The following is a 25,536-nucleotide window of genomic DNA, read 5'->3' on the forward strand; positions in this document are numbered from 1 at the left end:
CTCATGTTTATAATTCATTAATTCCACTACTCACGAAATTCTGTTTTCACACAGATGGCCCAAAATCTGGTTTCTTCTACAGACTTCTACCTTTGTACCTTGCCTTTTCCCCCCTATCAGTAACCCAGCACCTCCTTCCCCAACCCTTAGGTTCTTATGTCACCGCACAATCAACACCTCTGGTTCCCTCCCATGCCTGCACCCTGTGCTTGTCCAAATTGCTAGCTTCTTCCTATGATTTCTCACTGCCAGCTGGACCAGCCACAACACTGATGTGCAAGGGCTCTAACTCACAGGTCAGCACACACACGCTGATCAGCTGCTGAAAGCAAAACATGGCAGCTAAGTGTTGATCTCGCACTAACACATACTTCTTCAGAGACATTAACTAGAATTTCTCCTCTTTAACCAGTTTAATGAAAATGGACAACCTAAATATGTTTAAAACCTCTGCTTCCTCTACTGAACTAAACAGAGCATGGACAACTAGTTCAAGAGCTAGAGCGTAAGCCTTAAAAATGTGGTATGAAATTGGCTTCAAATTGCAAGAAAGTATAAAACAGATCAACTGAAGTCCCATGACATGAATGAGTCAGGAACTACATGGCTACCTCCAAATATGAAAAAACCTCCAGTAATTATTAAAAACCAAAACACAATAAATCAATAGCTACCAGCTTCTTAAGCTGATTTGCTCAGTAGCATCTCCCTCTACAATATCAAAGGTGTAACATAGTACTTTTACATAATTTCCAGGTTTACAAAGAGAATAGTGCTCTGAACCCCTAAAAATTATACAAGTATAAACTGAGGATTACATAATAAGAAATTACACAAACATAATAATCACATACTGTTTATTAAAACACTGTACCTGCTACACAGAGCCTATAAAAACTTAAACTCATTTCAACAGAACAACCTGGTAATAAAGGAAAGCACAAGCAAGTGCCTGTAGGATCAGCCCCTTTGACTGGAAGGTCCTTAAGAGTGGGGTTGTCTCGAAAGACATTTGCACAGTGACCGAAATAACTCGGGTTCTAAACCACAGGACTTCCATAATAACACGTTAGTTCAGGCTTCGTTTGGCTATTCCTTGAGCCACTATAAACCTGCAATAGCTCAAACCCCACTAACAGATTGCCTTGTAGTAAAGGAATTTTCCCTTTCCATGCTTTTTATCCATTGGTCTCAAAAGTTACGTATTGTAAGTGTAGTGGTAGTAACTGTACTCTGGTGCCAAGACTTGCTTGCAAACCGTACTGATGTGTGGTGAGAAACTAAGTACTGTAGTCATAGTTAACGTGCAATTAACCATCCTCCAAACTGCACGTGGATTTTCTGTTTCTGACAGCAACACAACAGGGAATGCTCTTCTGATATTAGTCTATTTAACTATAATGTGAAAAGCCAAACCCCTTTAATCAAACCTCCTGTACAGAGTACAAGGTGGTGAGAAGCACATTCCAAGCACATTCCATTTGTGAGCTTTCAAACACAGCTAGCAGTAAAATGAAAGGATCATGCAAGTTTTATGTAAAGGAGAGCAGGAAGAAAACAGAGGCATCATTGTAAGTGTAAAAAAAAAAAAAAGAATTTTTTTAGTAATGGACAGTAAAACAGGGAGGTGATTAAGTCTAGAAATCCTTCACCATACATTGGGTAATATAGCAAGAGCTTCAGACTTTCATCTAAACTATCTGGTTGCTATGAGATACAGGCTACTGGAACAGAAGCACTGCTGCTCACAGAGCAACTCATTCATAGACTTAAAATTCACTTTGATTCAAATAACACATCCTCCGTGGACAGGAGAGAAAAGGCGGCCTTAGTATTTTTCAGAGGCATTACCTGTGAATCAAGTGTTTACTGGAATAAAATTTGTGAGGTTCTGCAGAATAGGGAAGGAATCAGATCCTTGTAGCCTTCTCCCACTCCCAAAGTTAAACCCCAAACGCAGCAGATGTTCTTAAATTAATACAGTATGACTTGAAGCACGTAACAGTCACCTTGACCTAAAACCCATCCAGAACATTCAGATGCCAATTTAGGCTCCAGAAACAAGCTGCCTAGCTGCAGCGCATTTACGTGCCTACCGCACATCACCCAACCCTCCCCGCAATTCCAGCTACAGACATCATCTGGTTCCACGTACCCACGCGTACCAGGCTCTCAGCAAACAGGAACCAAAGAGACTTTTGCAATTAAGAGAGTGCCAGCTCCCAAGAGGAGAGCCACCAGATTGGGAGAAAAAACAAACCCACAAACCATCTTTCTGTCTGAAGCAGGTGCAGGTAATGGGGAGGGGGGGGGAAGCGTCAACACTAAGGCATGAGCCAGAAGAGACCCGTTTCCCCCCACTCTGTGCCCCCCCCCGTCCCCGATGCTGCCAGCCGAGCCCGCTGAAGAAAGGGTTTCAGCCCTGCGTCTCCTCAGTCCTTCTGTGGCAACGCGAGGGACGAGTTATTATTCTCTGGAGATGAGGAGAAAGAGCCTTCTCAACAAAGCGCCTGCCCCCAGGTGCGTCTGCACCCCCGTACCTACCGCCACACCCCGACGCCCTCCGGTGAAGGCGCCCGTGTCCCTAAAACACCGTCGCTTCTTCCCCACCCGTGTATTAGGGCGGGCAGAGGGGGCCCCGCGTCCCCCCGCCGCCACACCGCCGAGCTGGCGACGGTGTTCCCCCACGACACGAGAAGGGCCGCCGTCGCCATGGGGATCGCGTGTCGTCGGGCACGGGAGGAAGATGTCTGTCACCACCCCTGCCGCACGCGACCCGGCCCCGCGCGGCGCCTCACGGAGCCCCACCTCAGGGCGCAGGGAGACGCGCGGGCAGAGCGGGCGCAAGGGGTCGCGCCCCGGGAGGAGGAGAGCCCCCGGCCCGCCCGCCCGCCCCGCCACACCCGCAGGCCCCGGAGCGGGACCCCCGCAGGCGGCTCTGCCCCCGGCCTCCGGGGCAGGCAGCGCCTCCAGGAAGAGCGGCGGGCGGCCGCTTCCCTCGGCCGGGCCCCGCGCGCCCCGGGCCCGCCCGGCCGCCCCCGCCATTACCTGCAGGTGACTTTGAGGGCGACGAGGAAGGCGCAGCCCAGCACGATGGCAGCGCCGCACAGCAGCTCGGGCCGCCGCGCCATCTGGGCGGCGCGAGGCCGCAGCCGGGGGGCAGCCGCAGCGCCGGAGCCGCCGCATAACGACATCGCCCCCGGCCGAGGCAGGGGAGGGGTGCGGGCCGCCGGGCCGCTCCCGCTCGCACACGTCTCCCTACCGCCCGCCTGTCAGCCGCGCCGGGGCGGGCGGGCCGGCCCCCTCCGCCGGCGAACCCGCCGCCGCCACGTCGCGCCGCCCCGAGCAGGCGCACAGGCGGCCGGGCCCGGCCGGGGCGCGGTTGCCCTGGCGGCAGAGGGGGCGCCCGCCCCGGGGAGGCGAGGGCGGAGCGGGCCCCGGCGGGGAAGGGCGCGGGGAGCGGGCGCGGCGGCGCCGGCAGCGCGGTGGGGCCGGCAGCCCTCGCTGCCCCCCCGCCGCCTCGTAAGAACGCGTTGGGAATCGTTTCGGCCGCCTCCTGCTCTCGGCGCAGGAGAGCGCTGCAATTCCCGTCGCCGGGATCAGCAAGCGGTTCCCCAGTCACTGCGCCCTTTCTGCGAGGGCCGAGCGCCCGGCGGCAGCTCTTCCCCTACAGCCCGCCCCCCCCCCCCCCCCCCCCCGCAGTCACGAAAGATTTCACACCGTCCTTACAGAACAAGGATTTCATGTTTAGTCTAGGATTACTTCCAATAATTTACAGAGCACTTACATTAAACAATGACAGCATAAAATTGAGAAAACAATTCAGAAAGGCACACGATACAATCAGGTTTTGTCACAGAAACAACAGTGTCCATAGTACTCTATTTCAAGCTCCGTTTATTACAAACAATGTAAAAAAATCAGCATTGCAGCAGGTGGTAGTTCAAGCACCAAGCTAATTTCGTATGCATACTGTACATCGTATTCAAATGTACTTCAGCCTAGCCTGTAAGGAACAGTTCTTTCCCAAGTTCCCCCAGCTATGGCTGAAGCAGAAGGTGGTGTTTTAATATTCCTTGTGCTTTTATTTTGTGAAGTGAAATGGACACAGCATCCACGCCTGTCATGTGTATGGGCATCACTGAACTTTGGTTCAACACTTTTTACATACACGATATATGGCCAATGAATACATTCAAACTACTGAAGTCATTCTTAAAGCTCTTCTAATTATATAAGGTCAGCCAATAACAAAGAAAAATACTCTCAAGAGGAGGGAAAGGTCATGGCAAAAAAAAAAAAACAAAACCAAAAAAACCCCCAAAAACCTAGCTGTAGCCATTTTGAATGAATGAAAAAAGCTTAGTTAAAGAAAAAAAAAAAAGGAATTAAGTGAACACACAAAGAAAGCTGAAAGCATGATCTGCAGAGAAACCAAAACGCAACAGAAGCTCCAGCAACGATAAAGCCAAAAGGCTCATCAATCATCTCAGCCCATGAACGGTTTTCCATTTCCTGTGGTCTGCAGGAAATGCAATTTGAAGTACCATCCACCTTGCAGCCGAGATGGTGGTTCATGCCCAAGTCAAAAGGCTGAAAACACATCCCAGCACCACGTAGCTCCAAAATGCTTGTCTACTTTGCAAGTTAGTTGGCCATTTTTGTTACTTTAGTGATGTGATGAGCTAATGACAATACAGAAAACTGCAAACAAGCAGCTGGAGACACAAATACCAACTTACTAAATTTTTAGCTACAGGTGCTCAAGCTTTTGCTAATAGGCAAATCATTGTTTGCTTTTTTTTTTTTTTTTACAAAATCTCAGTCCTGAGAGGCTACATGCAGAAAACAGCTTTGTGTAAAGTTCTCTTTATTACAGGCAACATTAGTCCATACAATAATACACAATACTGACATACAAGTGTAATCTTTCAAAATCATCATTTAAACAGCAAAGACCAAGAAACAGAATTTTAACTACTTCATTTTCAAAAATTAATACTTTTTTCCTCCCAAGATCCTTTTTCAGTAAATTATATTGAAACATACAAATAGAGAAAAAATACCCATTCAACATATACTGTAGTTAAATGGTTATTTTGTTTAAAATCTTTAATAAGAAACCTTTTTTTTTAGCAACCTACATATAGATAAGTAGCAAACTTTGTTTTAAACAAATCCTCTCCATTAAAAGATCTGAAGAATTTTCATCCATCATTTTCTTCTTAGCCCATAACACTCTGTTTTGTAATACCTTGATACCTTAAAGTTTTTCAACTGAAGGACTGATACTAGGGGGCTTCCTAGATATTATAACCTCTCTTCCCCCCCCTTCTATTTCCTAACTTTCTGTCCAACAGAAGGTGAATAAGCACATAATACTTCAGATTTTTTTTTTTTAATCACCACTCTGTTTCATGAGAGCATAGACAGGTCTGCTCAATCCCCCTAAATCTACTATATTTTGCTGTTCAGGAGGAACAATATATGCCAATAAAAGCAGAAAACCTGCAGCTTTTCTGTCACATGCTTTTGATTATTGTCAAATTTTCTGGTTTATGCTTCCAGCTGATAACATGTATGTGTCATCTCAGTATTAGTTTAAATCTTTAAACAAAAAACTATATTTTCCAAAGTCATTATCACTGGGAGCAATCAAGTGGTCTTTCCTTGCTTTGCTGAGCTTCATTCTTAAAACTTGTCTTCGTTCTTCCCACTCATGGAGTTCAGCATTTCCATGGGCAAATTTACAGTTGTTTCCTTCAGTGCAAGTACCAGCCATATATCTGTTAAGACAGATTTCAAATAGTGTTTTCATAGAATTATCATGATCACTACTGTGTCTAGGTATTTTACTCTGGTCATGTTTTTCAAATACACTAAAATATTATGGACAAAAAAATAATTGGAAGAGTATTTACTTTTGAAGCAAGATGATACTAACTCTGTTTAGCATTCAGTTACATTTTTCTTTCCCAGCTGTCAAGTATTTATAAAGGACAAGAGATGGCTCTTTTCTTTCTGTTCTTCATGCTCCTACTTTACCGAGTCATTTAATGCCCCAAACCTTTAATTTCATCAGATCAAATTATCATTTAACTCACTAAGCTAAAGAACTACTATTGTTAAAAAAAAATCCAACTAATTAATTACACTTTGTTAACTAAATTTGGGTTTTTAAGTACTCAGTATGACTTAAGAATCTATTTTATCCTAGTATTTTTGTAGTAAGTTATAAGCATGCCAGTTTGTATTCACTTTATACTGCATATCTGAGGTCAATTGGCGTTCAAAACAAATACTTTTAGGGTGTTACTTAAAAGTTTAGTAAAGGGGGCATGTAAGCTTCCAATGCAAATACTGCAAACAAAAAATAACTTGCTTTATATGTTGTGCAATTTCTCAAGATCTCCAAGGCATTCAAAATCTTTAACTTGAAATGCAGTAACAAAGGTATCTGTACCAGCAAATTGAATCTTTAACTCCAGAATACAGATTCTGAAGTTTTTAGCCTTCCAAAAAGATTACAACAGTGAAAATAACTTTCAACATATTTACAATAAAAATCTACTGCAGTCAGGTAAGCATTTAAGAATTAAAGGGAGAAGCAAAACATACAACCAATGCTGGGGAAAACCAACAGGTCTTGGAAGTTCTCTTCCACACGTTCCTAAACGACTTTCAGTAACAAATACTCGATTTTAACAAATTTGTTTTAATGCTAACAACATTTCTACTTGCCTTAAAGCTCCAATATCACTGTCCAGCTAGGTATTGTTCTTGTGTTCCACAGGTAATTAATATGCAGATGCCTAAGTAAACTTGTAATAATACCAACAATATTTCACACAGCTGCAATAAACTTGCAACCTTTATTAACATCACACAAGCAATTAATTTGGTTCCACAATTAGGCACCCTGAGATCTAACTCCCTGAGTTCTAACAGTACATGTTAAAATACTGTTATTTACTTAATTTCTTGTTGAAAGATGTATGCAAAGCAAGAAATATTAGAAACATTGTCCATCAAAACTAATAACTGCCTTAATTATTTACACTATGAACTGTCATTTTTCAGCATTTTTAACACCTCAAAAACCACATACCTATCACAAATGCTAAAATATCCAGTTGGAAAGCGATACTGCCAGCAGTTTTGATCGTCCTCAGTGTGGAAAACCTTCTCTTTATGCTTTTCAGAAGAAATGTGACCCTGCCATTGCTTCTCACTATTACAGTTCTTCCCACACATCCAACAGTGAAAATCCACCTGGTTTACAGGGAATGTGGAAACAAAACATTGAGAATTCAACACTGTAATCACAGAACTGCTCCTAATACATTTTGAATGTTTTCTTTATACTGGCCTGTAAATTGTTGTTTACCTAAACAGATATAGTTATTTAAACAATCACCTGAAGTTTATGATCTCCACTGGCTTTAGAGGATTCAGAGGAACTGCTTTACAGTGTCAGTTAAAGTTTGCATTTAGTGTAGCTAGCTATGATCTAAGGAAGCACCAAGAAAGTAAGGACAATATATGTTACTGACTGGGGAGTAGGAACAAAAACCCACATTTGAATTTAGAATTATACCTATGATTACTTACTGTAACTTCAGCATAGTCAGTTGGCATGTGAATTTGCTTCCCATTTTCTTTGTTTGCCTGAGCAGCTGTATCATCTCCTTTTTCTGGTTTTTGACTTTTTAGCCATATGTCATACAACTGCTCCAAGTCTTGAACTAATGAGAGCAGAAGCTAAAATAAGTAATTAGCAATTAAAGCAAGAGTTTGAGAATACTAGATAAATGACTGAGTTTGCAAGCATAATTCAGTCCCCACCAACTGTAAGAAGAAAAAAGGAAGGACACAATGTAGACAGTTACACAGTTTAAAGATAAGAGCCAAGAGCAATATGAACCTCTGGCCACTTACCAAGACCCATTTCTGCCTATCTAGGGGAAAGAAAGATGTTAAAAATTTCTGAACAGGCACCCAAAGTACAGATAACAACTGTGCTGCTGTGTATCAATATCTGAATTTCAAAGTACTAATATAAAGTGTGCTACACTTTTTGGTAAATTTAGCCTGCTTTCTTGCAGACCATGATATTATAATTTATGTCATTTATTACTTCCAATTTTCAATTATTTCTCCCCATTAACACTCTAATGGAATAACAAGTCAACAACAGAAAGTGAATAGTAATTCCCAGTAAATACACCGCAGGGGGTGGCGGATGGGGAATTCTTCCGCAAACAGCTTTCCCCCATATGTCATCAACAGAATCCTAGTGTGTGCACATGGCAATATGGAGTATAAACACCAAACAACATTGCTGCATGATCAATATACTATTTCCAAGACATCTAAATTAACTGATACAAACTACTTTATTGTTAAAAAACACATCAAGCAACAAATATATAATATAGTTATTTCTATTTAATACTGTTTTTGAATACCCAGTCTGGGCTTATTCAAATTAAAAGAAAAGGCACCTGCAAGGTTTACTACAGAAGACAGTGAAAGAAAGTAGATTAAAAAGTAACTGAGGAACAAGAAAGAAAAGCAGAACAATTAGATTTACAACATGTTAAATTTACTCCTCTACTTACTGCTGTTCTCCTTCATATAGGTCCACATCTCTCTTTCCTCAGGACTGTGAGCAAATGAGCAGTTTCCATCATACTGGCATTTCTTGCCTGAAGCAATATGATTGCACAACTGGAACATGAATTAAAAAAAATATCCTTATGAATATAAAGTAAAAATGGATGATAGTAGAAAGTGTTTTGGGTTTTTGTTTCCTCCCCCCCCGCCCCGCCCCAGGTCTTGGCTAGTGTTTCTCCTCCCAATTAGACATTAATATCACATGAAAAATAAAATCATGTTTATTTTATAAAAAACTCATGTATTTTACTTAGAAAAAGCAAACTGCTGGAAGCAAGTACTATGACTGCTTTTTGCCTACCAGATTACCAGACCACAGATATGTTTAAACTATTTTTGAAATATTTACTGCAAATAGTAAGAACTTAGTTAAATCACTTAAAAAGTTACTAACTTCCACTGATGAAAAAGGGCTTCAGTAATAACATGTGAGATCAGTGCTTTTCTAAGGCTGAACTCTGTAGAAATGCTATGAACATATTCCCACCAACTCCCATGGGAATTTCTGCAGAACTGATGAAACCAGCCCAATTACTAGTATTTTCCAGTTACCTTATTTACTTAACTAAAATATTAGTTTTAGGTTAACATACATCAAATTGCAGAGGCACTTGTTTCTTTGCAGGAAGAGGACGAATGGTCATCCACTTCTTACGTTCATTAGACATTACTAGCACCACACGGCGATCTTTGGTCCAGCTAAAAAACAGATGCATTCACTGAAAGAAAATGCTATTAAAAAAAAGACACACTGTGTACACAGAAGCTGAACCAGAAAAGCCCAGAAAGGTTCTTTATAAAGCTTTCACCATATATTTGAGATTTAACTAAATTCTACTGAAACTTTACCATAACTGATAAAAAAAACCCCAAAACCCAGAGAGCCACCAAAGTGTTTCTCATTACCAATTATTAACATACTACAAAGACATGACAGTGTACTGCTTTAATATGGTTTGATTTTTTTAATTCCTTGTATGACTCTTTCCTAAGCAGTAACAAGGTTTCCCAAAAGAGGTTCTAAATGGCTGACAAAACAGTAAAATTTTCACTGTTTGGTCTTACTTACGGGTGTCTTGCCTTTGCACTACAGTATTTTTTGTTTCTGTCTGGCTCATTCACTTGACCATTTCTCCAGCACTGACCACAAACAAACTTCATCTTCAAATTAAGCGATCCATATTTCATTTGGTTCCCAAGGATCTTAAGCCAAAAAAACAACAACAACAATAAAAGGTATTTTGTATCTGCAAAGAAATCCATACATAATTATGAATTACCCCCTACAATAAACGTTTACAACACATGTCCGGAAGCAGATGTTACACTGCATGCCTTGTAATAGTTTAGCTTGTAATTTCAAACTAGACATTTCTTAACAAATGCATTTTTATTTAACTTATTTCTGATTTAGGTGTATGTAACAGAAGCTGTGGTAATATATACCAACTAAACACATAAAAGTCCTACATATTGAAAAGATAATTAATTGCCCTATGGCAGCTGACTTTGAAACCATATTTAGGTTTTATGTTCCACCTATGACAGAATAAGCAAAGCAGGCCTTTTAGTGTGAGCAAGCCGAAGAAAGCCTACAGTGAAAATGATTATTTGAAGAGAGCATTAAAAAAAGTGATTTCTAAAATAAGCTATATTATACACAGACATAGAAAAAGAATTACCATCAAAGTCACTGTAAAATTAGTTTAATAGAAAACAAAAAAATACCTGTGATCCATGTGCACTAGCTTCCATGTTCTGCCAGTATTTCTTTGATTCTTGAACAATAGTATCATGTGAAATAGCTGTAAAGGAAGGGAAAAAGTTCTTGAGCACTTATGACTGTTGTAGAAGTACAGACATGCTCAAACTTGAATGCTGCTGAAGCCCCAGAGCTTTCATCTATTTCTCTTTTTATATATTGTATACATATACATAACACTCATGTATGGGTGTGTATATACATTTACATCCATACACACACAGGCACATGTATATACATACTTGAGAACCTCCTGAGGGCCTCCAAAACAGAAATATTGCATATATATCAAAAAGCATGTTGAAAAGCACACAGTTTTTCAAATTACAGATTGCTCAAATAAGTTAAGGTGCATCTTTGAGTATTTATTTAAACATAATGTACTAAACCTCTAATGACAATCTAATTAGAAAAGCTACATTGTATTATGGACCACAGAAAAACTATCCAAAATGCAAGCTGACAGACACTACACTGCCCCTGCCTTCTTTTCAAAGATTTTGAACAAGGCCTGTTAATTAAGTTTTGTTTCAGAAAAAAAACCAAAAACCAAACATTCTTATAAATACTTTGGCTAAGGTTCCTATGGGAGCTATACAGTGTTTACACATATGGTAACATTTACTGCTCTAATTCCACAAAAATATAGAGTGTCATCCATGTTTGGATTTGAGGGTCAGTAAAATGTTTCTTGCTTGAGGTAGCATTTACTTCCCACACCTTACATTCAGAAGAGGAACCTCATTCAAAGAGCAGAGACTGAACTTTAACTGACTTCAGCAAAGCATGAGGACAGCATGAACACATCATAAAATAAAAAATAATGCCTTCTGTGGTGAATCAAGTTTCTTGGAAAACACAACCCTTACTTCAAAATAGAAATTATAGCGTAAGTATTTGCTATCCTTGATTTTGTAGGGGCAGCTGGTAAGAAAATAACTGTTTTACTTTCACACAGAAACTTCTAAAGGCTCATCCAAGGAGAGACAGAACAGGAAATCAGCAAAAAAAAGTCATCTCTTGTCTGTATTTGACTTTCTTCCTCCAAAATTTTCAGGTCAGTGTGACATCTCATGTCAGTATGCCTGTACAAGAATCTAGATAGAAAGCTGAAGTAACAAGGAGCCTCTTCTTCAAAGAACGGACAGGTGAGGATAAATCAGACATAAAAGGGCAAAAATGCCAGAAACACTGTAACACACTGGGATTGCCACACTTCCCTTTTTCCTCAGTGCATCACAATGATCCAACATGATTACTTAATATGTAAAGTACTGCTATCATACAGAGCAAAGTAGGAAGAATGAGCAACTGTTATGTGGTACCAATTATTTACTGCTAACAGTTCAATTCCTTTTTTAGAAGAGAGTGTCATGGAGAGTTTGGAACTCATGACCAAGGAAGAGACTGCAAGTACAGAAACACGTCATTCAAAAGCTGTCAGGTAGAACTGAAGTAGTAAAATTTGTTATCCTCAAAAAAACCAACAAAACCAAGCAATATCAACAAGAAGCAGCCTAAATGTCCTGTGTAAGCAAGAACAGAAAGTTTTATCAACACATACACTAATAAGAGACAGAGTAGTGAACTGGAAAGATTTATTTTCTGGCTCACTATGTAAGACTATCAGAATGGCACTAAGCTAAAAGAAAGGTTTAACTGTGTAAAAATTTGATTCTTGTACCGGGGGATGAAGGGAAACAATGGCATAAATAAAATATTTCAAGCTTTTCTTTCAGTGCTCTGTGAAAAAAATTTGATCAAGATCTTCCAAACTTCGAAGGTTTAAAAATAGAAACAAATCTAGTTTGACTTGGATAAAATATCTGCTCAAGACTTTTAGTTTTATTTCAAGGAAAAAAAAAAAAAATCTGATGAGTACTTTTGACAGTTTTTATTACTAAAAGCCTGCTGATTTTGAATAGCTAGTAGCCTACTCAATACTTGCCATCATATTTACATTACTGTTTATTGAATATGCTATATGAAAGATTCCAGCAAATTTAAGTGAATGCACTGATCCCAAGTTGCTAATTTCAGAAGGGAGTTGAGCCAAGGACAAAGTGGCATTATAATGAAGAGTAAAGCGAGCATTTTACCAAACATACCTGTTTCTTTTTGCATTATCCAGACTTTAAGCTCTACCAGACTGTGAGCATAAAAACATTTATCCTCTCGTAAACAGCCATAATGCACCTCATGTCTGCACAGGTCAAGCTGACATCGAACTTGAAAAGGGCGGATTTTGGAATATTTCACCATAGTTTCTCGCAAAATGTGGACAAGGCACCTGTTTTGAAAACAGTAAATGTTAGATATTCCTTAAAATGAGTTTGTTCCTGCGTAGAAAACCACGTAAATTAACCACTCCTCTTCACAGCTTATTCAAATGTCTGTTTAACAATTTTTACTTGAAATCAGAAAGTCAAAAAAGTTTCCAGAAGGAAGTAGCATCTAATTATTTCTAGGCTGAGTAAACGAACATCACAATATAGTACTCTTGTGAAATCCAGAGGTCCCTCTTCTGCAAAGCATTACTGATTTCAATCCAACTGGATCACTCATTTCCAAGAGGGAAAGCATATCATGTCCACTGCCAAGTATATATCCTGATCTAATTACAAATACAAGTACTTATTCTTTTGCAGAGCACCATTAAAGAAAGAGTTGATCCATCACAGTAACAGCCCAGCTCTTACAGCTGTAGTTTTTCCTCAATATAGGGAAGTAGAGTACAAACAAAGCCATTAAAATGCTCCCATTTATGTTTCCATCATATAAAAACTTAAGTCTATTAATTCTCCAAAACTTATTTAGCACTATTACCACTATGAAGTCTTTGTAACTTTCAAAGAATAAAGACACTTTCCTCACACTATTTTTTATCAACTGAATTAATAAGGACTATGGTCTATTTCAGACACTGTAATTAAGGTAAACCTGTTCTTAACCGAGTTAAAACTACAGCAAAATAAGCAAAACAGACCAAAGAGCAAACTTACAAATTCCTGTATTAATTTAACATCACACATCTGTTTACATCAATGCAGCTCACCAGGTAGATAAGCTATTAACAAGCTGACACCAAAACCGCTAAGATTCAAACACGAGTGTGGATACCACTAATTTGAATGCATTGATGAAGAAATAGTTCACTTTCAGTTTAGTCACGAGACAATCCTTGTTCTAAGTTCCTAAGTTTGTCTTACCCATGCCACCAAAGCATAACAGTCAGTTAGCAAGGAAGATAAGTTGATCAACAGGTAAGAAATGAAAGTCAATATTAAAAAATGCCCTGAAACCTTTGCTTTTAATTCAAAACTTAGAGAGATGGTATTTCAGACATACTTGTTATCTTCAAAGTCATGCATAGCAGGGTGAGAACAAGAGGATGAGTTATCCTTGTTCCTTTTGCTTATTATTCTGGGTTTGTGATCAAAACATTTCTGGAACACAAAAACAGGTAATTATAGAGTATGTATTTTATATATTTAAAAATATACCTTACCTTAAAGATTTTAGAGACTTCAACTAGTCTCTAACCTAAAGCTAGCCAAATTATTATTGAACATGCATTTCAAAATTTACAAAATAGTCATGCATGAACTAAAGCATTTCTTTCCAGGTAATTTTATTATTATCATTTTTACTGTGTCATTAGAAATAAAGCAGCACCTCACAAAGAAACATAAATAATCCATGGTGTTCTTGAAGAAGTCGGGACACAGTCAAGTTGATCTTTCCATTTCCGCCAAAAAGAGCTTCTCGACTAAGGGCTCCTTTGCGCTCCAGTGTCCACACATCAATCTCCTCTTGGCAATACGCAAACGTACAATGACCTGGATATCTGCATTCCTCTTCAGCAGCAACATCTAAAATGGCAACATTGATTATGACATTGTTTTTACACAACTTTTTTTGTAAATTCATCTTAACACTTCCTCTATCTCCACTTCAAATGTTTTTAATGAAGAAGCTACATCTGTTGTAAATGGGTCACTTAACTCTAGCGGACAGAAGCAAAACCTTATGCTGAATGACTTGCTGAAAATGTAAGACTCCTCAGAAAGGTTGATGCACACCTCCGTCAGCTATTCTTTTCTAGTCTAAGGCAACAATGCTGAGAACCCAAAATAGCCTTTGCTTAAATATAGCTGTTAATTAATCCACAAGTCATCTTGCTTGCATCGTAAGTAGAGCATCATACTGCAAAAGTGTAACAAGAGAATGCTTTTCTGTTTGTTTTGAACAGTAATAGCCCACCACTCAGAAGGGAAGTTATTCATGATGAAGAACAGAAGTACAGTGCGTGTTCCCTAAATAATCACATTAATGGTCAAAACACGGCTCCCCTTACAGCCTTTGAAAATGTAAACAACCCAGTGAACTTCCTTCACCTCCCATGAGCAAAAATAAAAACTCAATCTATACTTCACTGTAGAAAAGCTAAACTATATTACTTTGAGTGTAGGCATTAACATTTTACCATCTAGAACACATACCTTTACATATATAATATGGTCCCACATACTGTGTCTTTGTTGGTCTTGGACGTATTTTCTTCCATGATTTATCTTCAGAGTTTTTTATTCTACCAATTAGAATATCCTTCTTACATTTATGTTCTAAACTGGGATGGTAAGCATAATCCAATAATTTAGGACCTGAAACAATCACAGAAAATTGCTTATATTTGCATAAATTGCAGCATACTTTTAACATTTCCATACCCAGACTGGCACATGAGCCCAAAAGCAAAGTACACGAACATACTGTATAGAATTCCTACTTGCACCAGCAACTCTAAAGAACCAAAAGTCATTAATAGCCATGTTGAGCAGAATAGAAAAAAACCCGAATACTTACAAAAGGACCAGTCTCAGCAAGAAAAAAACCACAGGTTATTTGGGGAGGGATGCTGTGTTACAACCTTAAGATTACTTTTGGAGAGCAATAAATTGCTGCATTTTTTCAAATTCCAAAGTATATGTTTCCATAACACTAACTTAAAACTTAAATTGTAAGTCAATGCAGACAAATTCCAAGGATCAGTAAATGGCTCTCTTAACCTTCAACTTCCATTGTATTAGAACAGTTACGACGTTTAGAGACAAAACACACTAGATAAGAAGTACACTTGTGCCAAAAATAAATGCCAATCCCAGAACTTTGTGATTTTGGAAACAAAAGTATGCCTAGCTTTAAACTCTGTGTTTAGGATGATACTAAAGTGAAGATTACATTATCACCAAAATGAAGAAATCAGGGAGAGTCTGAAGATGAGGAATGCTCAGTGAATGTCACTGTTTAAGGGACTACAAAAACTAGAGTGTGACGCAGTTCCCCTAGACACGAAGCTGATGGAACAGTACAATTTCAGAAGTAGGTAGTAAAAGCAGGAGACACTCCAAGGCTTTGATAGAGATGCAAAGAAAGAGAAGAAATAGATGCTTTGATACAAAAAGTGAAGCTAGGAACATGCTAAGTACTTCCACCAATATTTTTATAGTTCCTGCTTTTAACAGAATGTGTTCTATGGTTTTTCAAACATCATTTCATGGATTTTTTTCTTGTAAAAATAATTTTAAACTAATAGAAAAGTTCTAAAAACTACAATAGTCATCCCCCAAATGTCTCGATACAATTCTTCATTAGTATATCAATATCGATAAAACCTATAACGTGAAACACAATGCTTATTTTTAAGATTAGTCTTAATAAAAGCTATTGCCTCTAGAATATGGCTCTATTTAACAGCAACAGCTCAGGCCTAGAAGATTAGTTATATTAAAGCCCAATACTGGTTAAGATCGTTTGAGTCAATACAGTGGAGTTAATTATTACTAAGGTTTGGAAGCCTCAGGATTATGATTTAGAATTAGTTTGAAAGAACAATAAAACAGATGGGATGTGAAGGTTACCAGGTACTTTGAACTGCGGTTCAATTCCCCATGGCCAATCAGAGAGAGTATTGCAAGTTTTTTTTTTTAGTCTTGAGCAAAGGTGTCATTCTTCACAGTACCCTGGGGGTTGGGAGGAAAGTGAATACAGAATGTGAACGACCTTACACAGTAAACCTACAGGTTGGGGAAAGCGTGTGGTGATTTGTGGTGGGTTTAGGAATCAAGAATCTATTAGGACACGAAATAAAGACAAGAAGAAAGATGATAAAATAGTTGTTGAAACATTTTACCAGTTCCTTAATCATAAGTTTGTACTACATCTGCAAAGAACAAGTCAGGATTAACACTGTTTAGAATCCAACAGTATTTTAACTTATGAACACTAAAATTTTAAATGTATGCTTTATAATTTTTTAAAAATCAACCCACTTGAATCCAAAAGCCCCTTACCTTTTTTGACAAAACATAACTGGCAGGCCTGTCTTAGCTCATGTGTACCTTCTAATGGGTTTCTTCCCACAAGTGCTGAAGATATAGGTATATTAGCAGTTGTGCTGCTAAAAACATTTGAAAAGTCATTTCTAGTTTGGCCTGCAATTCCCATGTAATTTTCAGACCCAAACAAACTACTGGGGCCATTTATCTGTTGGAAGAAAGCACATTTTATTTGATCCATATAATTTAATTTACCTACAGTTAAAATTTAACCTACTGAAATTGTTCTTCAAAGCGTAAGAAAGACTACATACAAAATTTGTAACACCCAGCACAGACTAAGCATATAACAAGATCCATCCAGGTACAGGGAGAACAGCAGCACTTGCCAGGCTAAGTATTACTCCATCCTGGCTCATAAAGATGCAATCCTTCATGCCACCCTTCCACACATAATCAATGGCCAGCAGCATAATTGAAAATATACAGCATGACCAGGGTACAGAGACCAGATGAATTCTCAGACACAAGGTGATCTCTGTTCTGTTCCTATACTAGGACAGGTTTCCAGGATTATTTGGCACTCAGATAAGAGATTTTCTCTCTTAGGTTGGTCATTTTACACTTCCACAGTATTTTACAGGAAGTTCCTCAGAATGGAAAAAGTGGCTATGACAGTAGTCAAAGTTTGAATACATAAAACACCCTTTGTACATTTTTCCTTGTGTTCGATTACTGTAGCTGTGAGCTATGGTACAAATGTTCTCCAACCCAGAATCATATTTTAATGGTAAAAGTGCCATTTTTTAAAAATAGAAACTTCTTCTGTAAAAATTAAGATCTATGTTAAGCTTTCAAGGTGTTAACATTTGAATTGACGTGAAAGAAAACATGAAAAATACTTACAAATAATGGGGAATTATTGCTGCTAAGTGTTGGTGTTCCATCTCTAGAAGCTGAACTTGAGAGGTCTAAAGAAATAAAAAGAAGTTTTAGTTATTTCGGTTCCCCAAAACATCCTATGCAAAAAATTATTTATCATTCCTGAGAAGTATCAAAGGTTTGGGGTTTTGACAAATACCAAAAGGTTTTTTTGTTTGCTATGATTACTTTTTTTTTTTTTTCAATCATGTAAAAGCCCCTTGTAAACATCTGGGCTGAAAAATTACTAGGTAATCATCTATAATATAACCATCTGATTAACATCAGCAGTAGCTTCACAGGCATATAGTGAAGCAACATGAAGATACCTGTGCAGTACAAAAAGGGTAGCTAGATAAGCAATACCTGACTATCAAAAATGAGGACATGAAAGAGGGTTAAGAGGATGCTTTTATTTTTATTTTTATTTTGTAAATTTGGCTTTGTTCTAAAGAGAGCATGCTCCTGTAACACTGGTAATTAGAGACAAAACTTTATTTTATATTTTCTAGTTCACTGACTATCTATATCTTGTTAGTTCACATACCTGATTTCACTACGTAATTATAATCCCCAGAGTTTGAATCCAAACATGTAATACTGCTATCTTTTCAGTGTACACAGTTATATTAGCCTTTTAGAATTCTTGTTTATTGCCAAATCCTCAGAAATGGTTTCAGCTGTAAGAACACTTTTTTTTTTTGAAAAAAAAAAAAGTTTGAAGGAACATGGCTCCTTCTTCATACTTATTCACCTGAAACAAGTAACTTACACAATAAATGCAGAAAAACTGAACAGAGGGAGCTTGGAGCATGCTTATGCAGACCCCAAGTAAACAAAAGCTTTATTTATAAATTCTTGTGTACAACCAATACTGATTATCAATACTTTCCAAAACTGTGAGCACACATGAAATATTATGTAAAAGTTAATTATTACTGAAGAGTTGTGAAAACTCATTTGCTAAAAACGGAAGCCAGTTGGCTCATGCACAACTCTCATCATAAAAGGTTAAGACTCATTTCTTACCTCTTTTTGGGTCACTGATTGAGAAGGTGCTTAATGGTGAACAAAAATTTTCCAGTGAAGAAGCCAAAGGCTGTGAAAAGATTTCTGAAAGAGAAGGTGATGGAACAAATCCTGCAGTAACTGGCAGTGTCCCCAACAAAGAGGCAGAGAAAGGTACACTAGGAGCTACACTTCCTGCAGGAATAGGTCCTCGGGCTCCTGTAGTTTGCTGGAAAAAAGGAAATTTAAAAAGAATGTTCACACACTGCAAAAAAACTCTAAAGAACATAATATGCAATAGTATTTGTTTTAGTAAAGTTTTTGCCAAGTTTTTATAAACCTACTGAAAAACAACACTAAAAGGTACAGTACAGTACTACAGTACTGTACAGAGCTACAGTACACTTAGAGAACTACAGTAATCAAACCCTAAACAATGCCTTAATGCAAGGAATCATCCATGAATCAACCACTTTAAAGGTTCAGTTAGCTGAAGTTTATTACATTATTAACAGTTTTGGATTTTTTTTATGAATCAGATCAGAGCTGAATTTCCTAATTACGTTAGCAACATGAGATGACAGGGAAGAGTAGGAAGAGTCAGAAATCCACATTTTTTTTCTAAATAAAGAGAACATAATTAAAATTGCAGTACAGTAAAGAATTAAGAGTTAGCTTTGAAATAAATCTTCAGATACAATCAAATGATACCATGTTCTGCAAAGGCCAGATCACCTTTTTCTCCCCCATGGAAAACAACACATCCTTCTGTACTCCTTTGTTAAGGACATACCAAGTGGGGGAGTTCCTCTTCCTTCTCCCTGTCATCCCAAGAAACTCCCCCCTTGTCTGGAGGTTGACCAAATAGGTCTGCAAGGGGTTTGACCAACATGAAACTCCCTGTTCCCCAAGCTGTTAGCCTACAACTCACTCAAGATTCTATACTACACGAGACTGCAGTCTATTTTGGTAGGCTGTATTTCCTTCTGGCTTTCACTACGGTGTCGTGGTTTAACCCCAGCCAGCAACTAAGCACCACACAGCCACTCACTCCCTCCCTCCCCACCCAGTGGGATGGGGGAGAAATTCAGGAAAAGAAGTAAAACTCATGGGTTGAGATAAGAACGGTTTAACAGAACAGAAAAGAAGAAACCAATAATGATAACAACACTAATAAAGTGACAATAGTAATAATAAAAGGATTGAAATGTACAAATGATGTGCAGTGCAATTGCTCATCACCCGCTGATCGACACCCAGTTAGTCCCCAAGCAGCAATCCCCCACCCCCACTTCCCCCAGTTTCTATACTAGATGTGGAAGTATGGAATACCCCGTTGGCCAGTTTGGGTCACCAGTCCTGGCTGTGTCCCCTCCCAACTTCTTGTGCCCCTCCAGCTTTCTCGCTGGCTGGGCTTGAGAAGCTGAAAAATCCTTGACTTTAGACTAAACACTACTGAGCAACAACTGAAAACATCAGTGTTATCAACATTCTTCTCATACTGAACTCAAAACATAGCACTGTACCAGCTACTAGGATGACAATTAACTCTATCCCAGCTGAACCCAGGACATACGGCAATCCTCCTAGGATCTCTTAAAAATAATTACTTTCTACATTTCCAAAATACTTTCTACAAAACAAAGTGCATAAAACAGAAAATTAGAAGCCCAAGCATTTTTGATCTAAAGATTTACAGCTGCAGCCACAGCTGAAAAAGGAATTAAAATTACATCTCATTGAAAAATTAAGTATGCCACAGTCTCATTTAACATTGCAATACTAAGGGCTCCAAATGACTGGTAGGGCCACAGCAGAGTGTCAGTAAACTTGCTGATAAGTTCAGACATCTCTGCTGATCAATCATAGCTCTCATTCTGACTAATAGCTGAGAAACTCTGTATGCTTCACAGTCTGTTCTAGCTCTAGAATGATGGTGTAATTAAGAACAACTCTTCATGTGCCTTAATTTCTCTAATAATCTCTTCTAACAAGTATAAAAAGTTAGACTCATGATGGTCTAACTATTTCTGGTTATCCAGGAGGTGGGTCTGGACAAAGCTCTGATTGCAGAGATATTAGTGAATGCACTAGAAGAGCACAGTGCAAGTACTACTGTCCTGCAAAGCTATAAGCATATGTTTAACTATAGTTTCTGCAACTACAAGGTGGACACTCCAACACATTTTCAGGTTCTGAGAGGGTTTATTAGCACCACAAAAAAAAAAAAAAGAAAAAAAAAGACTAGACACCAGCCCAGACTTCTAAAGTCTACTTCACTTTTCATAGTACTTCCTGCAAATAATATCCCTCCCACTGTGGCAGTGTTGGTAGTAGTATAGCAGTATTTCTGAAGTAGTATCCCTCCCCTAGCAACCTCACTCAGGTTTTCCAACATGCAAAACCAATGTAATTGTCTTTGGAGCTCTTCTGGGTCCTGGTACCTTTACAGCCACATTTGCAACAATCTGCCCCTGAGAAAAAAAAAATCAACTCAACTATGCACAAATACAGCTCAATGTAACTAGGAAAGCTAACTCACATTTTGCTACTAGCCCCTTTGATAAAAATACAAGATCCCACTCAAAGACAGTCTTTTGAGAAAGAAAATAAACAAAAAAGTCTTACCATTACACTTTCATCTGGATCAGGCACAGAATCAAGTAATTCATCAAGTTCTTCCCCAATAATTATATCTCCATCTCCACAATCTAAACATGCTTCTGGCATAGAGAAAGAAACATTCCCTCCATTTGCCAACACTGCAGAAGGCAAAGAAACCTTTTCCACTTGAAGAGGCATAACAGAAGATAAAGATGGTACAGGTACTGATGACACTTTAGACACTTCAGAAATAAAGTTTGATGAAGAAGCAGCAGAAACCATCTCTTGCTTCTGGTCAGATAAATCTGAAACAGGTAAGACGGGAATGACTGGAACTTTTGTTCAAAGATGTAAAAATATCTTGCATAACTTTTACCCTGACAATGTGGGGGGTGAGGGAGTGGAGAAACATGAAGAACATTGAATGTGATTTTACTTAAATGTTTTCAGTTTCCACTAGCTTCCAATTCATGCGTACCTATATTTCAGCATTTATATATTACTCAAACTAAAAAAGAGAGGAGAAGTTACAGACCTAATACTTTACTAAATCTTCAGCATATTCTCCCCTCCATATTTTTCCAAGTTAAAGATAACAGTATGAGACAATCACTATAGGAGCAGTTGCAATCATATCAAGTTGAAGAGACGGAAAGGAAATTTGCTCAGCCACTTAAATACGTAGTTTTAGAGGTAGAGATCAGACTTTTTACCACAGATCTTTCAAATGACAAGATGAATTTTCTTAGGAAATTTCATAACAAATACAACAAGATGTGCATGGTATATCTAGCTTCCTACCATTAATACTGTAACACAACAAGACTCACCTAACTCAATATCTTCTACAGAAGAAGAATTCTGTAAGTGAGAAAAAAATACCTCTCAGCACTTTGCACAAGAGCCATTAAAAATTACAAATACATATTTACAGACTAAGAATGTAAGTCCTCAAATTCAGGTTTTATAAAATTTGAAATTTATGAAGTCTAATGGAATTTAAAGGTCAAATAATTTTTTAGATAAAGCATCCATTTGCAGACTGAAATCCACTCATGTTACCACTAAAAATCTGCAACCAACCAACAAAAGTGAGAATGATACTTCGGGGAATGAAAGAGTCTGAACAGTATCTTAAATGAGCTTTTGCTACGTTTCCTCACTTATTTACAGCTAAATTGTCTACATGCCCATGAAAAAAGTCTGTAAGATAGAGATGAACTTCTCATTACTGCTATTCAGACACATTACAAATAGCAAGACAAATGCAAGTTCAGCTGCTAGCAAAGGTCAAATTTGGAAAAATACATAAATTAAAAGAGATTTTATCCCAACACCCTTTACTTTGATAACTGTCAACAAAAAATAAGCACATTAACTATGCCCTTGCCTCAAGACATTAAAAGTAAATATATTCATCTCACTGAATTTAATGTTTTAGCTAACACTTATTCTACAAAGATAACTTGACTGATAGTCTTATGTCCTAGTCTGCCATAAATATACAGCAAAACTGAACACAAAGATTGATAGAACCCTAAAATCCAAAATAACAGCATCTTATATAAAATGTCAATTGCACCATTTCCACTTCATCATTGTGAAATTATGAAACAATTATTCCCTCTAGTTTCAAGTCAGCTTGCACTTGGAACATGTAAAACCTTACCTGAGCAGATACATCGCTAGAAACTGAATTTGAGGAGGGTGGCTGAAATGAAAAGATACCTTCATTAAATAAAAAATTGGTATCAAGAAAGGGAAACTTCAATGTAAATTGTTAAAATAAAATCTTACCTTTGCTCTTACATATGCTTTTCTTATTTTTAACCCTAGTTTTTGAGCTAGTTCTTGGGTAAGCTTAATCACACTTTCATCCTAAAAGACATAAATAAAATTTCATCATTTACATGTATTGTCATCTAGTCAAGACATCTGTTTACATCTCAGTCTATATTCTGCAAGATCCCTATATGCAAGATGTCTCATAATGCATCTTTATTCTTTCACAAACATCTGGGACTGCAAGCTAACGCTGAAAGATACAGCTGCCCTCAAGGAAAATTACTCTAATGTTTAGAGTTTTTTAAAAAGCAGAAAATACAGTATCCTTCTCTTCCATATATTTGAATTTAAAATAATATAAAGATTTTTCCAAAACCAGAGAAGTACAGAGAAGTGGGGTTTTTTGTGGGTGAGTATTTTTGTTTGTTTATTTGGGGAGGGTGTTTGTTCTTTGAGGGAATGGGGGGTTTTTGTTTTGTTTTTACACAAATTGAAGGCCACATTTCTGATTACCATAGTGTCAGCTACTACATAACACTGCTGAATATTTAATGAGAACTCTGTATTTTCACAGTAATTGCATCATACAACTAGAAAAGTTGAGTTAAAAACCTGGTTTCACTCTGTCCTATAGCTATAACAACTATCCATTTAAATTATTTTAAGATTTAGTTTTCAGAATGTGTTCTACAGCTAGAAAAAGCTTTTTATAAAACTTATATAAAGGCATATAAACCTTAAGCAAAAACATTCAGATCTGGAGGTGCAAAGTGAAGATCCAAAGTCCAACGTTACACATTCAGATAAACTGCTTGTGTCTTTGGAAACAGAACTGAAACCATCTCTGTATCAAGAGGTAAACCTACGCTCAACAGTTTGTCTAGCCATCTCACTTTAATTTTGATGTAGAAAGGCGAAAAAAATGCAACTCAGTATTCTGTCCTGTGATCAGTCTATTTTCAGCAAAGCATGTAAAGTTTCCATCAGCATTTTAGTTCAAATCAGGAATGTACTTCTGAAGTGAAATCTCTTAACCATCCTCACTCGCTGCATTTTAGTTTGCATTATGAAGGGTCTGAGAGCCAAATTAGATTCATTTTGGATTAAACTAAATTGAAAGTGCTGCAGGAGTCCACTTGGTGCACTCCAACTCTCTAAAAAAAAAACAACCCAGGAACAAACCACAACACAAAAACACACCACCAAACAAAAAACCCACAAACAATCATGGAAATCAGATCCTCAGGACCAGCACTTCAGTCTACAGATCCTATCCTATACCACGCACTGCTTGCTCATATAGATATAGCCTAAGATTAGAGATGCATAATAAGCGATTCAGATGGAGGACAATGCACAGATAAGAATGTTACTAAAAGCCTGGAAAACTAAAATACAATTATCAAACCAATCAATATTGTACATTATAATTATGGGTGTTTGTTCACTTCACGTCCCAAGTATAATTCTGACTGCAGAGAATTTTAAACAATTAATTCAGTAGTTGTAGTGTTCATTGCAAACATTCATAGCACTTCACTCCCACTGCAAAGTGACTATTTCTTTTGTTGAAAGTTAACTCAACAAACTGAGCTTGGGGACTATAATGTCTGCTGTCAGACTTCACTTCCACAACAAAAAAATAATTCTCAAAGGAATAAGAAATATTTTACTGCATTAAAAAATACCCAAACCAACCAAAAAACTTTCAATGGTCTTGAGGATGGTATATGTTCTCTGTATTAAATTTTTAAAAATATTAAATTTTTAAAAATAATCATCAATATATGATTTGCCTACCTGTGGCACAGCAAGAGAACATTTTGCTACAGCATCATAAGCCTTCTTATATCTTCCCAATTCGTTCAAAGCTTTTGCTTTCCGATAGAGAGCTCTGAAATTGTTTTCATTCAATCTTAATGCTATCTCACAGTCTTCTAGAACTTCTTCATGCAGTCCCTATGAGGAGAAAACAGAAAAAAAGGCACTAATCAGAACTATTATAATCAAAATATCAAATTTAAACTATATTAGATGAAGGTATTAAAACACTATAAAACATTCACCAAGCTCACTGCACTCTGCATGTATGAGTTTTGCTAAGTCACCAACTTAGGCAACTAAAACCAAGCAGGGCCATCATTCATGTAAAATACAGTAATAGTTATGAAGACAATTTAGCTCTTTCACAACAGCCATCTTATTCCACAGAGAAAGCAGCAGACTCAGGTGCAATCAGCAGCATAAATGGATAAAAATACTGTTCCATCAACTTCCAAGCCTAGTATGACTCTTTTATGTTAATATTCTAGTATTAGTAACTAAAAATATCTCAATTATTATACTTATAAAAAGAATATATTAAAGAATATGCCCAAATAATGATTTGAAACATGCCAATTCTCAAACCAACACCAAGAGCTTTTCACTTACTAGGAAATT

At 37.9% G+C, this 25,536-nt stretch overlaps 2 protein-coding genes and 1 long non-coding RNA gene across 5 annotated transcripts in view; all 3 read right to left on the reverse strand.

Moving 5' to 3' along the window:
* TXNDC11 (thioredoxin domain containing 11) overlaps nt 1-3,301 on the reverse strand; it is a 33,941-nt gene extending 30,640 nt beyond the window's left edge. Inside the window, exon 1 of one of the 3 annotated variants that reach the window (XM_069809952.1) lies at nt 3,049-3,296. In XM_069809952.1, the coding sequence (XP_069666053.1) occupies nt 3,049-3,194 (146 nt within the window). In that variant the 5' untranslated portion in view covers nt 3,195-3,296. Of the gene's footprint in view, nt 1-3,048 lie in introns of all 3 variants that reach the window. The other 2 variants (XM_069809953.1, XM_069809956.1) reach the window with 2 other exon arrangements.
* Nucleotides 3,302-3,725: 424 nt separating this feature from the next.
* ZC3H7A (zinc finger CCCH-type containing 7A) overlaps nt 3,726-25,536 on the reverse strand; it is a 31,063-nt gene continuing 9,252 nt past the window's right edge. Inside the window, exons 5-23 of the mRNA XM_069809960.1 lie at nt 24,895-25,053; nt 23,107-23,187; nt 22,979-23,020; nt 22,140-22,170; nt 21,334-21,614; nt 18,727-18,934; nt 17,683-17,747; nt 16,792-16,984; nt 14,941-15,102; nt 14,114-14,310; nt 13,787-13,884; nt 12,547-12,728; nt 10,405-10,481; nt 9,746-9,879; nt 9,270-9,375; nt 8,622-8,730; nt 7,612-7,745; nt 7,109-7,272; nt 3,726-5,786 (exon numbers count right to left, since the gene is read on the reverse strand). Of these exons, the coding sequence (XP_069666061.1) occupies nt 5,597-5,786; nt 7,109-7,272; nt 7,612-7,745; nt 8,622-8,730; nt 9,270-9,375; nt 9,746-9,879; nt 10,405-10,481; nt 12,547-12,728; nt 13,787-13,884; nt 14,114-14,310; nt 14,941-15,102; nt 16,792-16,984; nt 17,683-17,747; nt 18,727-18,934; nt 21,334-21,614; nt 22,140-22,170; nt 22,979-23,020; nt 23,107-23,187; nt 24,895-25,053 (2,613 nt within the window). The 3' untranslated portion in view covers nt 3,726-5,596. The remainder of the gene's footprint in view (nt 5,787-7,108; nt 7,273-7,611; nt 7,746-8,621; nt 8,731-9,269; nt 9,376-9,745; nt 9,880-10,404; nt 10,482-12,546; nt 12,729-13,786; nt 13,885-14,113; nt 14,311-14,940; nt 15,103-16,791; nt 16,985-17,682; nt 17,748-18,726; nt 18,935-21,333; nt 21,615-22,139; nt 22,171-22,978; nt 23,021-23,106; nt 23,188-24,894; nt 25,054-25,536) is intronic.
* Nucleotides 5,895-7,102, reverse strand: LOC138690519 (uncharacterized). Its single transcript, XR_011329290.1, has 2 exons — nt 6,303-7,102; nt 5,895-6,272 (listed from the first exon to the last, which is right to left on the reverse strand). It is a non-coding gene; the product is annotated as an uncharacterized lncRNA (long non-coding RNA).

This window comes from Haliaeetus albicilla, chromosome 22 (genome assembly GCF_947461875.1).
Source record: "Haliaeetus albicilla chromosome 22, bHalAlb1.1, whole genome shotgun sequence".
Taxonomy (NCBI): domain Eukaryota; kingdom Metazoa; phylum Chordata; class Aves; order Accipitriformes; family Accipitridae; genus Haliaeetus; species Haliaeetus albicilla.